The 12661-nt window shown below is 39.6% G+C and overlaps 1 protein-coding gene across 8 annotated transcripts in view; it reads left to right on the forward strand.

Moving 5' to 3' along the window:
- CHD7 (chromodomain helicase DNA binding protein 7) overlaps positions 1-12661 on the forward strand; it is a 180371-nt gene that overhangs the window by 82374 nt on the left and 85336 nt on the right. For all 8 annotated transcript variants that reach the window (XM_039464557.2, XM_074386678.1, XM_039464560.2 and 5 more), the window contains one exon: positions 12118-12548. In XM_039464557.2, the coding sequence (XP_039320491.1) occupies positions 12118-12548 (431 nt within the window). The remainder of the gene's footprint in view (positions 1-12117; positions 12549-12661) is intronic.

Below are 12661 nucleotides of genomic sequence, written 5' to 3' on the forward strand. Positions count from 1 at the left end.
AATACATGAATCACTCTTCTGTCCTTATTCGACACATCTGTTTAAGTGTGGTAATTGGGGATGTTTCTCTGGCTATATTTTGGTGTATACTTGTAGGCAAGAATAAAGCCCTGCAAAGGAGAAAATAGCAAAGTGTGAAGGAAACTCCAAGAGCACAGTGGAAACTAAATGTTAAGATGTGAAAAGCTAGTTTGTTCTCTCTTTTCCTTCCAGTATTTGAGCATGTCACAGCCATTCATTATTCATACTGCAGTATGCAAACAAGGTGCGGTGACTCTAAAGGGTTCTAAAACGCGTACCTCTCAGGAAAGCGTAACTGCCTAACCACTGTGTACCTACACATTGCTTCCTCTGTTGTGAAAATAAATTAGCGAATAACTGGGGGGACAGTTAACTAAGTTATTGTGTCCTGCAGTTGTAATTGTGGGATTGTATTCAGATAGGAGAAAATGTTAACTGTAAAAGGGACTCAAATCTGAACAGTTCTAAAACTAAAACCTACCCACACAAAACATTTGTGAGCTGATATACATAACCAGGCTTCTATTCTTGCCCAGCTGTGTAGATTCAATTATAATAATTTTCTCAGTTGCATAACACTGCTGTTTGTTTATTACTGCGTTATTAGTCAGTGAATGAACCTCCCTCTTTTTGACCCCTCAGCAGTGTTTATAAAACACTTAATTGCTTTGGTGTCTCCTGTTTTGTGTGTAGTTCCAGCTGGAAGGAGTCATGGGGACACAGTCCCCTCTTAAGTGTTAAACTGACTGTTTCTAATGTGCAGCAAACTTTCTTTCCAAGTAAGTATCAGGAACGAACCTTTAATATTGCTTATAACACAGCTGCTTAGGTTTTTTTGGCTTGAAAATGAAGAGGTTTTTTTGTTTTTTTGTTTTTTTTTTTTTTGTTTGTTTGTTTGTTTTTCTTTTTTAATCTCCCTGTGAAGATTTAAGTGGTAGTTAACTGTCTTACTTGTTAGACTCTAGCTTTTTAAAACGCTGTTTTGCTTATTGTAGGCACTCCCTTGAGCTCACCTGGACTCCTCCTGTCTGAAGGGGTCCTAACTCTGTCCAGCTGTTACCTTACACCCTGTTCTCTTTGCCATTACATCTTCCATTTCTTTGGAGAAACTTTAGCAGAATTGTATGATCTACAACGATTAGGTAGTAGGCATAATGGTTGAGAATGTGGGCTTTGCCAGAGAAGTTGCCTGCTTTGAATCTTGACTCCTCGTATAACCAACTTTCTGTGATGTGGGCCAAGTTTCTTAACCTCTTTGGATGCCTTCATTTCCCCATCTGTAAAATGGTGATAAATTCATTGGTTGTCTGGAACAGTGCTGGACATAGAGGTGCTCGGTGATACCACAGCAGTGGCCTCTTTAAGGCTTAAAGGAAGTCCTTCTGTGCTGTCTTTATGTGAAAGGATAAATATCTCACTAGAAAAGGGGAATCCTAGATAGAAAAACAATTTCAGATGAGAGTTACAGAAGATTGTAAAGTATTAACGTTAGTTATTGTTATGTGACACCTTACAGGTTGAATATCTCTCATTCAAAATGCTTGGCTCGAGAAGCGTTTTGGATTTCAGATCTTTTTCAGATTTTGGAACATTTGCATTATGCGTATTTGTTGATCATCCCTAACTCAAAAATCTGAAATTCAGAATGCTCCACTGAGCATATCCTGTGAGTGGTATTTGAGTACTCAGAAAGTTTCAGATTTTGGAGTATTTGCATTTCAGATTTTTGGATTAGGGATACTTGCTCTGTATCGCAAACTCTATGGCTCTCTCAGTTTCCGTAGATCAGAGTTTGGGCATGGTTTAGCTGAGTCCCCCCACTAGGGCTTCACGAGGCTGTAGTCAGAAGTCATTAGGACTGTGTTCTCATCTGGAGTCTTGACTGGGGAGGAATCCACGTTCAGGTTCATCCAGGCTGTCCACAGAATTTATTTCCTGCATTGTATGACTTGTAGGGGAGGGTTTCCATCATTGCTGTCTGTTGCCTGGGGCCACCTTCAGCTCCTGAAGTCCACCTGAAGGTCTGTGCCATGTTAGGTTCCCCACTGTGGTTGCTTTCTCAAAGTCAAGCCAGCAACATAGAGTTCCCACCCTCAAGAAGGGCCCTCACCCTCTTTAAAAGACTCCACCAATCAGACCTAGCCAGAATAATTGCCCTTTACGTAACTCCAAACCAACTGATTTGGAAATCTGGATCACACGCTTGAAATCCTTTTACCTTTGCTGTGTTCTGTTGGCTTGAAGGTCACAGTTCCCTTCACCCTCAGGAGATAGAGATAATGGGGCCTGTTGGAATTCTGCCCCCCACAAGATGTACATGAGTTTTTATAGGAAAAGAGCAGTCTATCATTAAGCAATTATTGCAAACTAAATTTGCTAGACTCTCAGTCTTTGAATCCTGGAGAACTTGCCTAGAGTGTGTAAATTAACTTTATCACTGTGCTCCTTATAAATTGATTTTTTTTCCCTTCAAAGATTGTTCTATTCCTAATTCTGCACAAACCCCTGGGATTGTTCAGTGTTGCAGACACACCTTTGACAGTCTTTGAAGTTTGATTTTTAAAATTCTTAGGAACAGCATAGTAAGTTACTTTTAATATTGACCCTTTTAAGGTAGTAGAAACTTAAATGCAAACTTGGAAAAAATTGCTTCTCCAGAGAGAAAGCCTGCATTGCTTCTTTCCAATTTAAAGATTAGACTTGCTGTTGAAGATACCAGTGATAGCAAAATACAGTGTTACGTAAACAGTAAAAAATTGTTGAATCGAATGAAACTGTTTTTATAAGTTTGGACTTCGTCTTTAGTGTTTTTGAATAGGCTCTGTCCATGCAAAGCATTTTGACCAGCCAGGAAGCACTGTTGCTGTTTTTTGTTTTGCCAAGTTTGATCCCAAGTAAGCTGGGTAGCTTCAGGTGTGGGGGTCCACTGCCAAATTCAAACTTCCAGACACCTCTTTTGAGAGCACTTACGGACCTTAGGGCTAACCTGAAATAAACAAGACAGATGCCTGTGAGACTGACATTGGGTCTATAGATTCTCATTCATGTGTTAAGGAGAGTCCACTAAGGGAATGACACTTCATGCAAGGTGGTGAAGAAAAGAGAGAAGGGCCTTATGTTAAGGCCCTTGAACATACTGCCTTTGCCATTTATACTTCTAGAAAATGATGTCTAGTAAAAGACCACTTGCTGATTTACTGCCCTAAGGAGCTTAGAAATTTAGAACAAGAGGGTGAAAGTATGCTCAGATTCCTCTAATGGGCTCATATTTTGGTTTGCTTATGATTAGTCAGAGGTATCGTGATGTTCACATTGGAGATCCTACCCTTTCTTGGGTTGTTGCTCTTATTCTATCATTTCCAATTCTGTCATTTATAAAAGCAGCAACAATATCACTCACCTCACCAACCTCATGGAGTGATTATAGGAATCCAAGAGAAGAGGTATGTAAAATGCTCAGCACAGGGGATAGTTGGGCAGGCCTGCTGCCTCAGGGGGCTACCCCTCTGCTTGTAGCCTGGGAGACCTAGGAGTTTACTCACTCTTACTGCAGTGAACTTTGCATTGTGTTGCATTTGTGATGGTTTTTTGTTCCTTTTCCGCCCAGAGAAGTGATGTTTTCTGTGGGCCCTCTTTCTTCTCTCAAAATTACTTCAGGGATAGGAGATGTTCAAGATCAGAAACACAGTCTAAATACTGGCATACACTTTTTAGAAGGCTAGCACATGTAAAAACATCATTCAAGTCTCGTATAAACAAGCTAATTTTTGCAAGCATTTATGAAGCAACAGAGACACATCAAAAGCATGTTCAATTTAACATCAGTTCAACTCTGTGCCCTAGGGGTGTGTGTGTGTAGATAAACAGGCTGTTTCAACTGTATGGCTCCTAAATGCAAGCCTGTGACTTCATCTGGTACTTTTCCTAAGAAGTAGCAATGGATCTGTGATAAAGATGGGGGAAAAAACTGGCTAAGTTACAATCTTTGAAATACAGTAAATGGCGATTTGGGGAGAATTTTCAAGGAAGGGCAAGGAGCGAGCTTATTTTTTGTGGTTCTTGAGGAATTGGTTCAGTCCCTGGGACAAAGTGGGTCTCGATATTGATTGCATTGAATCATGCTAGTGGAGCGATTTTGAGACTCACAGTGGATAATGTTTGTTAGCTGCAAAACACAGTAAGAATGCCAAAAATCTCAAATTTGTATTAAATTTTTTAGCCATCTTACCCTGCAGATTAGGGTTAGGATCTGAAATAGAAGTAAGGCCTTGATGGTTTTGGAGAAGCCTTCCTAGGCTTGTGCTGCAGCTACGACTAGGGTTGAACTGCACAGCCACCCGTCTGGCTGAGGATACCACTGTGGGGGTCCTGGTTACATTCCAGAGCTTCTCACAGAGGCTTGGTAAAGTACATGGATTTTGTAGCAATAGCTCCTGTGTTGTTAGGATTTCAGTTTTGCCATTTTCTAGCTGTGTAACTTTGGGTAAATTAATCTTAAGGTTTCCGTCCCATTATTTATAAAGCAACGATAATATCACCTCACCAGCCTCACAGGCTGAGGAACTGAAGAGAAGAGGTATGTGAACTGCTTAGAAAGCACATGGTACAGGTCACTGTACTACAGATGATGAAAGGAAACGTCATTCAGTACAGCGTTGCAGGATGGCTGTAGGACTTCCTGGTACCTTGGTGCTGTCTCTCCCCTCTGCACCCTCGTCCCGTTGCCTTAGGAGGGCAGCCTTGTGGGCCCAGCAGCATGGCTCTGTGCTTGCAGAGCTGACCCTCACCCACTGGCACCCCTGGCCTGCAGGGCAGCACCCAGACAAGGGTAGACAACTGGTCAGAGTCATGTTGGTGGAGAACAGACAGGAAAGGGGAGACGGCTGGAAGGGCAGTGGTGGGTATGACGGAAGGTAAAGGAGCTGCGGGCAAACGCCTTGTTCCCTCCCACTGAGAGGGGAGCCTTGTTTCAGTTAGAATTTCTCAGACATTTAGAAAAGGGTTTAGCATTGGCAGAGTTTCACTGCTTATGTTATCCCAGTCAATCTGACTGTAGAAACACCACAGCGTAGTGTTTTGCGCATTAAGAATGCTGTTGGACAGTTCCTGTGGTATCACTCCACTCCTAAATATGGAAAACATGCTTAGTGTTCTGTTTCCGATGTGAAACTTTTCAACACTAAATCTAACATGACTGACTTGGTTCATTATTTTCATTGTTGTAGATGCTACTAATTCAGAATGTGTTTATAATTCAGATGCTATAAATGTGGTTTATGTTCATTTGTCGTCATTAAAGATTTTGTTTGTATGGTGAATCTATTCCAAAAACAGCTTTAAAACACAAGCAGAAAGCCAAAGGTTCAGAAAACTCTTCAGATACTTTTTCAACTAGATATTTCAACAGTAATTTAAAATTTTTGTTTATAAAGTTTAATGATAATGAGGTACATGCTAAATTATTTCATTATGATATTTCAAAATTCGTTTTAACTTTGTGATTATCTTGACTGTGTATATAACAAAAATTATACAAGTCATTCTGATGTGATTATGCTACTTTATTCCTACGAGTGACTTCAATTGAGAATAAAATAAACTCAGCCAATTCAGTGAGCTATTTCAGTGCATTTTATATAAAGTTGTATTTGTGCATAGAGTAATATGCTGTTTTTTAAAAACATTTGATAATGTTTTGAGAAAGACAGATGGACAGATACACACACTTACTTACCCCTGTGCTAGAGAAGGTGATGAATTTGCCATGCCATCACTGTATCAGTATATTCAAAAGTATATTTTGTTCCAAGGACATAGATTTTCTTGGAAAGAAGGGAAGCCATGGCTAAACACCCTTAGGACACTCTCTGTACTGTCTCCAGTGCCCCCATTCTGTAGCCTGTTAAGGGCTTGGAAACTCCTGCAGTGAAGAAAACTGAATTTTGGTTAGCACAGAATTTTTTTTTTTTTTTTTTTTTTTTTTTTTTTTTTTTTGAGATAGAGTCTGTCTCTATCGCCTAGGCTGGAATGCACTGGTGTGATCTCAGCTCACTGAAACCTCCATCTCCCGGGATCAAGCGATTCTTCTGACTCAGCCTCCCAAGTAGCTGGGATTACAAGGGCATACCACCACACCTGGCTAATTTTTTTTGTATTTTTAGTACAGACAGGGTTTCACTATGTTGGGCAGGCTGGTCTCCCAACTCCTGACCTCAGGTGATCTGCCTGCCTTGGCCTCCGAAAGTGCTGGGATTATAGGCGTGAGCCACCATGTTCAGCTTAGCACAGAATTCTTTAAATTCATGTTACCTGAGACCTCTTTTTATGTGACACATTCGAATATCCTTAACTTGTTCTCTACTTTTTTGCCTTCTCAATTAATTCATATAGTCATTCAATAAATGTGTTTTCCTGGAAATTGTTAAGAATAAGCTGAATAAAACCAGCTGGCATTTAAAAGGCTTGAACTCGGCCCTGAGTTCATTAATACTGATTTTAAGTAAGCAGAAAATATTTTAGTTCTTGATTGTCTTAAGAATATTTTTGCGCTTATTTATATCAAATAATTAAAGTTTACAATTATCCCAGTTGACCATTCAAACTAATATCTGCTCATCTTGATCCTCCTCCCTTACAAAGCAGATTTTAAAAGCTTGTTTGTGAAGCATTTGTATGTCTGCAGTCGCCCAGTCTTAGGCAGGATTTGTTGTCAAGCTGGTTCCTCTGCCTCCCCCCTTCTCTCAGCCTGGGACAGTTTTCAGAAAACCTCTCTGGTCTCAGCCTTGGTAAGGTGCTGTGTACTCTTTCCCAGCAGGTACTATGGCTGCCTTGTTTACCATTAGAACCTCAAATATTTGTTAAATAAATGAATTGGGCACTAGATACCAAATGCATTTTCGTTCTTATCAGTGTCATTGTTACAGTCTCAATAGGACTTACTGAACCTTTGCTAAATGCTCTTTTGAATCATTGCACACTCTTCTGGCTAAAGATCGAGCTTCAGTCTTCATACTAGAATTCCTTTTTTGAAGAGTGTAGAGGGGTCAAGAACCTGGGGAATACCGGAAAAAATACAAGTTAAGAATGTCTGTAATAGAAATACGTCTCCAAAGCCATTTCTAAGATGCCAAATAGGCCGGGCGCGGTGGCTCAAGCCTGTAATCCCAGCACTTTGGGAGGCCGAGGCAGGTGGATCATGAGGTCAAGAGATTGAGACCATCCTGGTCAACATGGTGAAACCCCGTCTCTACTAAAAATACAAAAAATTAGCTGGGCATGGTGGCACGTGCCTGTAATCCCAGCTACTCAGGAGGCTGAGGCAGGAGAATTGCCTGAACCCAGGAGGCAGAGGTGGCGGTGAGCCGAGATGGCGCCATTGCACTCCAGCCTGGGTAACAAGAGCGAAACTCCGTCTCAAAAAAAAAAAAAAAAAAAAAAGATACCAAATAGTAGGTTTCTATCTTAAATGACTACTTGATACTTGTATTTTCACGAGCCATTTAAGCAGTAGTTTAGTGTTCTTAAAGCTTGTATTCGTTGTTATGTGGGTCATCATTGGCCTGCCTCTTCTTCACCAGAATCTTATTTTCTCTGAGAGCACAAATGCCTCCTCCTCATTGCCTCCCTTTAGCTTAATTTGTGGGGAGGCTTTTGTTTCCATCAGTACCATGCTATTCTGGTCCGCTTGGTACCGTCTTTTCTTTTTTATAGAGCATTATTTTGATTTAGGCTTGTTTATATGTAAACAAACATGTAAATACATTTGTCTATAAATAAAATGTTTGTCCTTCAGTGCTCTGTATTACAAAATGTTGCTTTGCAGAGATCATACGTGTTGGAAGCATTGCACAAACTTTAACATTGCATCATTCGCTTATGCTATACTCAAAATTGCTAACAGGCTGAGGCTTCAGCAATATAATTAAGGCAAAACATGATGAAATTAGATAGCTTTTTAAGCTAGAAACTGCTGATGAGTTGTGGAAGAAAAGCGCATTGAGATAAATAGAAAGTTTCTTTTTTACATATCTTTTCATTTTCTTTCATGATTCTCCTGTGCTTAAAAGAAGCAGAGGAAAGCTCCCACTTCCCCACTCAGGTCTCCTTTGGTTAAACTTGCATCTTGTCCATCCTGCTGTTTTATATATGATAACTTAGTTGTATGTCTTTTCTAATTTATATGTTATGGAAAATGGAGTTAAGGAAAACAACAATTGTCTTTAGCTTGTAGTAATTTTTTTTTCAACAAAACACGCATACCTTGAATTGTTTTGATTTGTAGTTTAAGTATCAGTTATGCTGTTTAAGTTCCAAAAGTTCATGGCAGTCTTTATATATTCCATAATGTTCCAAATGGCATAAGGAATTATAATAGGATATATGTCAAGCAGAAAGTTTGACAGGATGTCATTTAAAAAATACCTTCAGTATCTAACATTCTCCATGTTTGCTCTAATAAATGAGAGGTTTTAGGAATGCCCTATATGGTAATATCAGATGTTAATGGCATTGATTACCTGTCAGGCAGTGGGAATTGACGGGAAAATGTCTGCTGTAAAATTAAATAGCATTAGAGAAGACTGTACCGTACATCTGGTGGAGTGGGGGGTGTGTGTGTGGTGGGGGACATGGCCGGGCCTGGGAGACTTCGTCAGGGTATTACTGGGAGCTCCGGGTTTTTCCCCCACATGATTAAGGCAGGCCATCTGTTCTTCGTTAAATGTTTACAAAAACAGCTTTTCTCTAAAAGATTTAAGGAGATGTGGGTCTGGTAAACACTATATTTCTGAGCACCTTTTTCACCCTGTTTTAGATAGTACCAAAACATAATTCTGCTGCGTATCAAACAGAATTAATACTTTTTTTGTATTTTAGCTTCACTTCTTTCCTCCTTATGCAAGATGAAATTTTTTGCTGAGTTACTAATTTATGGCTTCATTTATTACTAAAAGGAGCATCTAACATGATTTGTATGCTAAAGTGTGTAGATAAATTTTAAATCTTTTTTGTGTTATGTGTTTTATGCTTTTTCTAATTCGTAAATGTGTACCAGGGAATCTCATTAGAAGCTGGTGTTTTGTTACTAGAGTGAATGCCATGCAGATTAAAGAAAGGTAAACATACCTGGTATTAATTCCCCATTCTAAGTTTTAATCATTGTTTAGACTTTGCTCTTTCCCTGTCTTTCCAGGAACAACTTTTTCTTTCATTTCCTGAAAAATAGCTTGTCCCAAATAAGTTTGATCTCTGTGCCCTGTGCAAAAGAGATAGGGCTTTTTCCTTTTTAATTATATTAGGTAATAATATGTACAAACTAATTCAACTTACGTAAACTAAATAGAAAAACAGTTAAGTCAGGTCCCATTGATACTTAGGTAATGATAATTTTGACAGTGCCTTTGTTAATGTGTAAGAGTGTTTGTGAGGAAAGGATAGAGGGGCCGAGGGGAACTTTGTCAGTGTTAGTTAACTGTGTTATCCCTGCATGGAAATCTGCTCGTGTACATCTACAGCTGTGTGTTCCTCAAACTTTGACCTTGCTTCTGTGTTTTCCTAGATATCGTTACTCTTTTTTCAGCCTCATTCTCCCTTAGCTATGGCCAGGAAAGGGCAATAGGTGTTTTAAGATTTTTAAAAATGCCATGGGATTCAGGAAGAAAGTTTGGAAATCACAATATTTCCTAAAAAAATTAGGAAATAATATGTACAAAGTACTTTGACCTGTGCAAACTAAATATAAAACAGTTAAATCAGGTTCCATTGATACTTAGGTAAATTTTATTTTTTATAAACTTTATTTCTTAGAGACAGGGTGAAGTCACCTCTCAGTCACCTAACCCAAAACCTTCATTTTGCAGAAAAAGAAACTGAACCCCAGATGGGTGAAGTGATATTTCCCAGGTGATACATGGCTAATAGTAGGGCCTAAGACTTGAATTTTAATCTCTTAGAGTTCTGGGCTCTTTCTCTTAAACCAATGCAGCTAAAGAATTAAATGTAGGTTTCCAGGCCGGGTGCGGTGGCTCACGCCTGTAATCCCAGCACTTTGGGAGGCTGAGGCCGGCAGATCACCTGAGATCGCGAGCTTGAGACCAGTCTGACCTACATGGAGAAACCCCGTCTCTACTAAAAATACAAAATAAGCCAGGCGTCGTGGTGCATGCCTGTAATCCCAGCTACTCGGGAGGCTGAGGCAGAAGAATTGCTTGAACCTGGGAGGTGGAGGTTACGGTGAGCCGAGATTGTGCCGTTGCACTCTAGCCTGGGCAACAGAGCGAAACTTCGCCTCAAAGGGTGGGGGAAAGAAGGTTTCTGTAGTAAACATGGCAGGTTTTAGTGAGAACAGTGTAACCACCTCCTTTTCAGGCAGTGATTTTTTTAAAAAAATGTTGTTCGGGTGACTGGACTCTGTAGAAATTGAGTGAAACCTGTGGAGTCTTTCCCAGAAAGACTGTGTAGAAGATGTTAGGAAGAGGTGGACAGAATCAGAGAGCAGTAGATTTAGAAAACTAGATTCAAATGTTAGCTCCATCACTAACTGTGTGGCCCGGGGTGGCCACATCACCTTCTTGGACTTTGCTGTTCTGAAAGATGGGGGCAAACTATCACTTTTTTGTTGTGAGATTCAGGTGAATTAACACATCTAGCTAATATAACCTAGCTTGGTACATGGCATCAAATAGCTGCTCAATAAATATTAGATGTCTTGGAATCAAATGTACAGTGTCTATATTTTAATGTTTGATTCTAACTTTCCTCCTTTGCTCATAGTAAGGTTTGGCGTGTACATTAGTCACGAGGCTCTGCAGATGGGAACCTGGGCTCACCTGCCTTCTCCTTTTCTGTAGGTCTAGTGCTGATGAGCGAGAACTCTGGAGCTATTGGCTTTGATGTCAGTCTTAGTTCTGTCACTTAACATCTATACCTTCTTGGGCAAGTTACTTCATCTTAGAGTGGCAGTGTCTTCAACTATAAAATCTGAAGAACCACCTAATGCTTAGGGCTGGTGTGAGGACTGAATGGTACCACGAGTGCAAAGCATATGCTTGGCACATAGTAGATCGTTTAGATTGCAGTTAGTGTTACATGCCAGAAGAACCATATGAAAAAGACAGGAAATCAGAGACATATGTAGATTTAACATTTTCAAGTATTTTGTTGAAATGTAAAGGTTCATTAGATGTCATAATTCATGATATAGATGATAATCCAGCCAGCCCTGCCCTGGTTTGGATGGTAAGCTATGAGGGAGGCTGTCATGTGCAGGAGTCACTTCCTCAGATCTTGGCTGACCACTCAGAATCCCATCCCAAATGTGGGTATTTTTTTGCTCTATTGAAGACAGTCTCTAGGTGTATCCCAAGTGAATGTCAAAAAATCTCCTTCAAGGCATGTCATATTAATTTATTTGGGTTCTTTCTTCCTTGGTGAAATTTTGAAATGTGAAGGTTAAAGAAGTTAAGAAAAACATTGTCCACCTTTCACGTTAATGCAAGAGATTTAGCCAATCCAAAATCATTAAGTGTTGGTATATGCTTTTAATTTGATATTTTAATGTCATTTAAACCAGAAATGAGTTGTATTGTGTAAGATTTATGTGTTATGTTTACACTTCTATTTCAGACTTTCACAGTACTAGAATCTTGCAATGTTCAGTATACTCGTTCTTTTTAAAAATAGCTAAATTATATACCTTTAATTTGAGTTTCCATTCTCATATGGGGCTAGAACTCCACTTAGATTTTTTCTTTGTGGCTTAGCTTTGCTACTGTTCTGCCATTCACCATTTTCATGTAGGCTGTTTAAAAAACAGACAGTGTCTTCAGTTAAATGAGTTTTTACTTCCTGAACTGATTTTTTTTTTTTTTTACTGTATTAACTAAAGTGGTATTTTAAAACTTTCTTATTTAAAACATAGTCTCTTAAATAAACATACTATTTTTTGGATGAGAGACGATGATAGATTCTACAGCTGTATAGTTGGAAAAAAAAATTGCTACTTGAGTATAGAATGAGTTTCAGGAGCATCAGCCACTAACTTTCAGTTCTTTACTATGAAGAATGAAACTAATTTCAATTCCTATTTGTGTCCCTTAGCATTCGCCATCGGAGCCCTTTCTAGAGAAACCAGTGCCGGATATGACTCAGGTTAGTGGACCGAACGCTCAGCTAGTGAAGAGTGATGATTACCTGCCGTCAATAGAACAGCAGCCGCAACAAAAGAAGAAGAAAAAGAAAAACAACCACATTGTAGCAGAGGATCCCAGTAAAGGTTTTGGTAAAGATGACTTCCCTGGTGGGGTAGATAACCAAGAACTAAATAGGAACTCACTGGATGGGTCCCAAGAAGAAAAAAAGAAAAAGAAAAGGTCAAAGGCAAAAAAAGATCCGAAGGAACCGAAAGAACCCAAGGAGAAAAAAGAGCCCAAGGAACCCAAGACCCCGAAAGCCCCTAAGATCCCCAAAGAGCCAAAGGAAAAGAAAGCAAAAACTGCCACGCCAAAACCTAAATCCAGCAAAAAGTCAAGGTAGGCTGTGGGCAGAAGCAAGAACTGCAAAACGCTGATACTACAGAAATAAGAGCCAAGTAGTTACAGCCTATGAAATGGAGGGTGGGAAGGGACACATTGATTTTTGTCAT

This window comes from Saimiri boliviensis, chromosome 15, assembly GCF_048565385.1.
Source record: "Saimiri boliviensis isolate mSaiBol1 chromosome 15, mSaiBol1.pri, whole genome shotgun sequence".
Taxonomy (NCBI): domain Eukaryota; kingdom Metazoa; phylum Chordata; class Mammalia; order Primates; family Cebidae; genus Saimiri; species Saimiri boliviensis.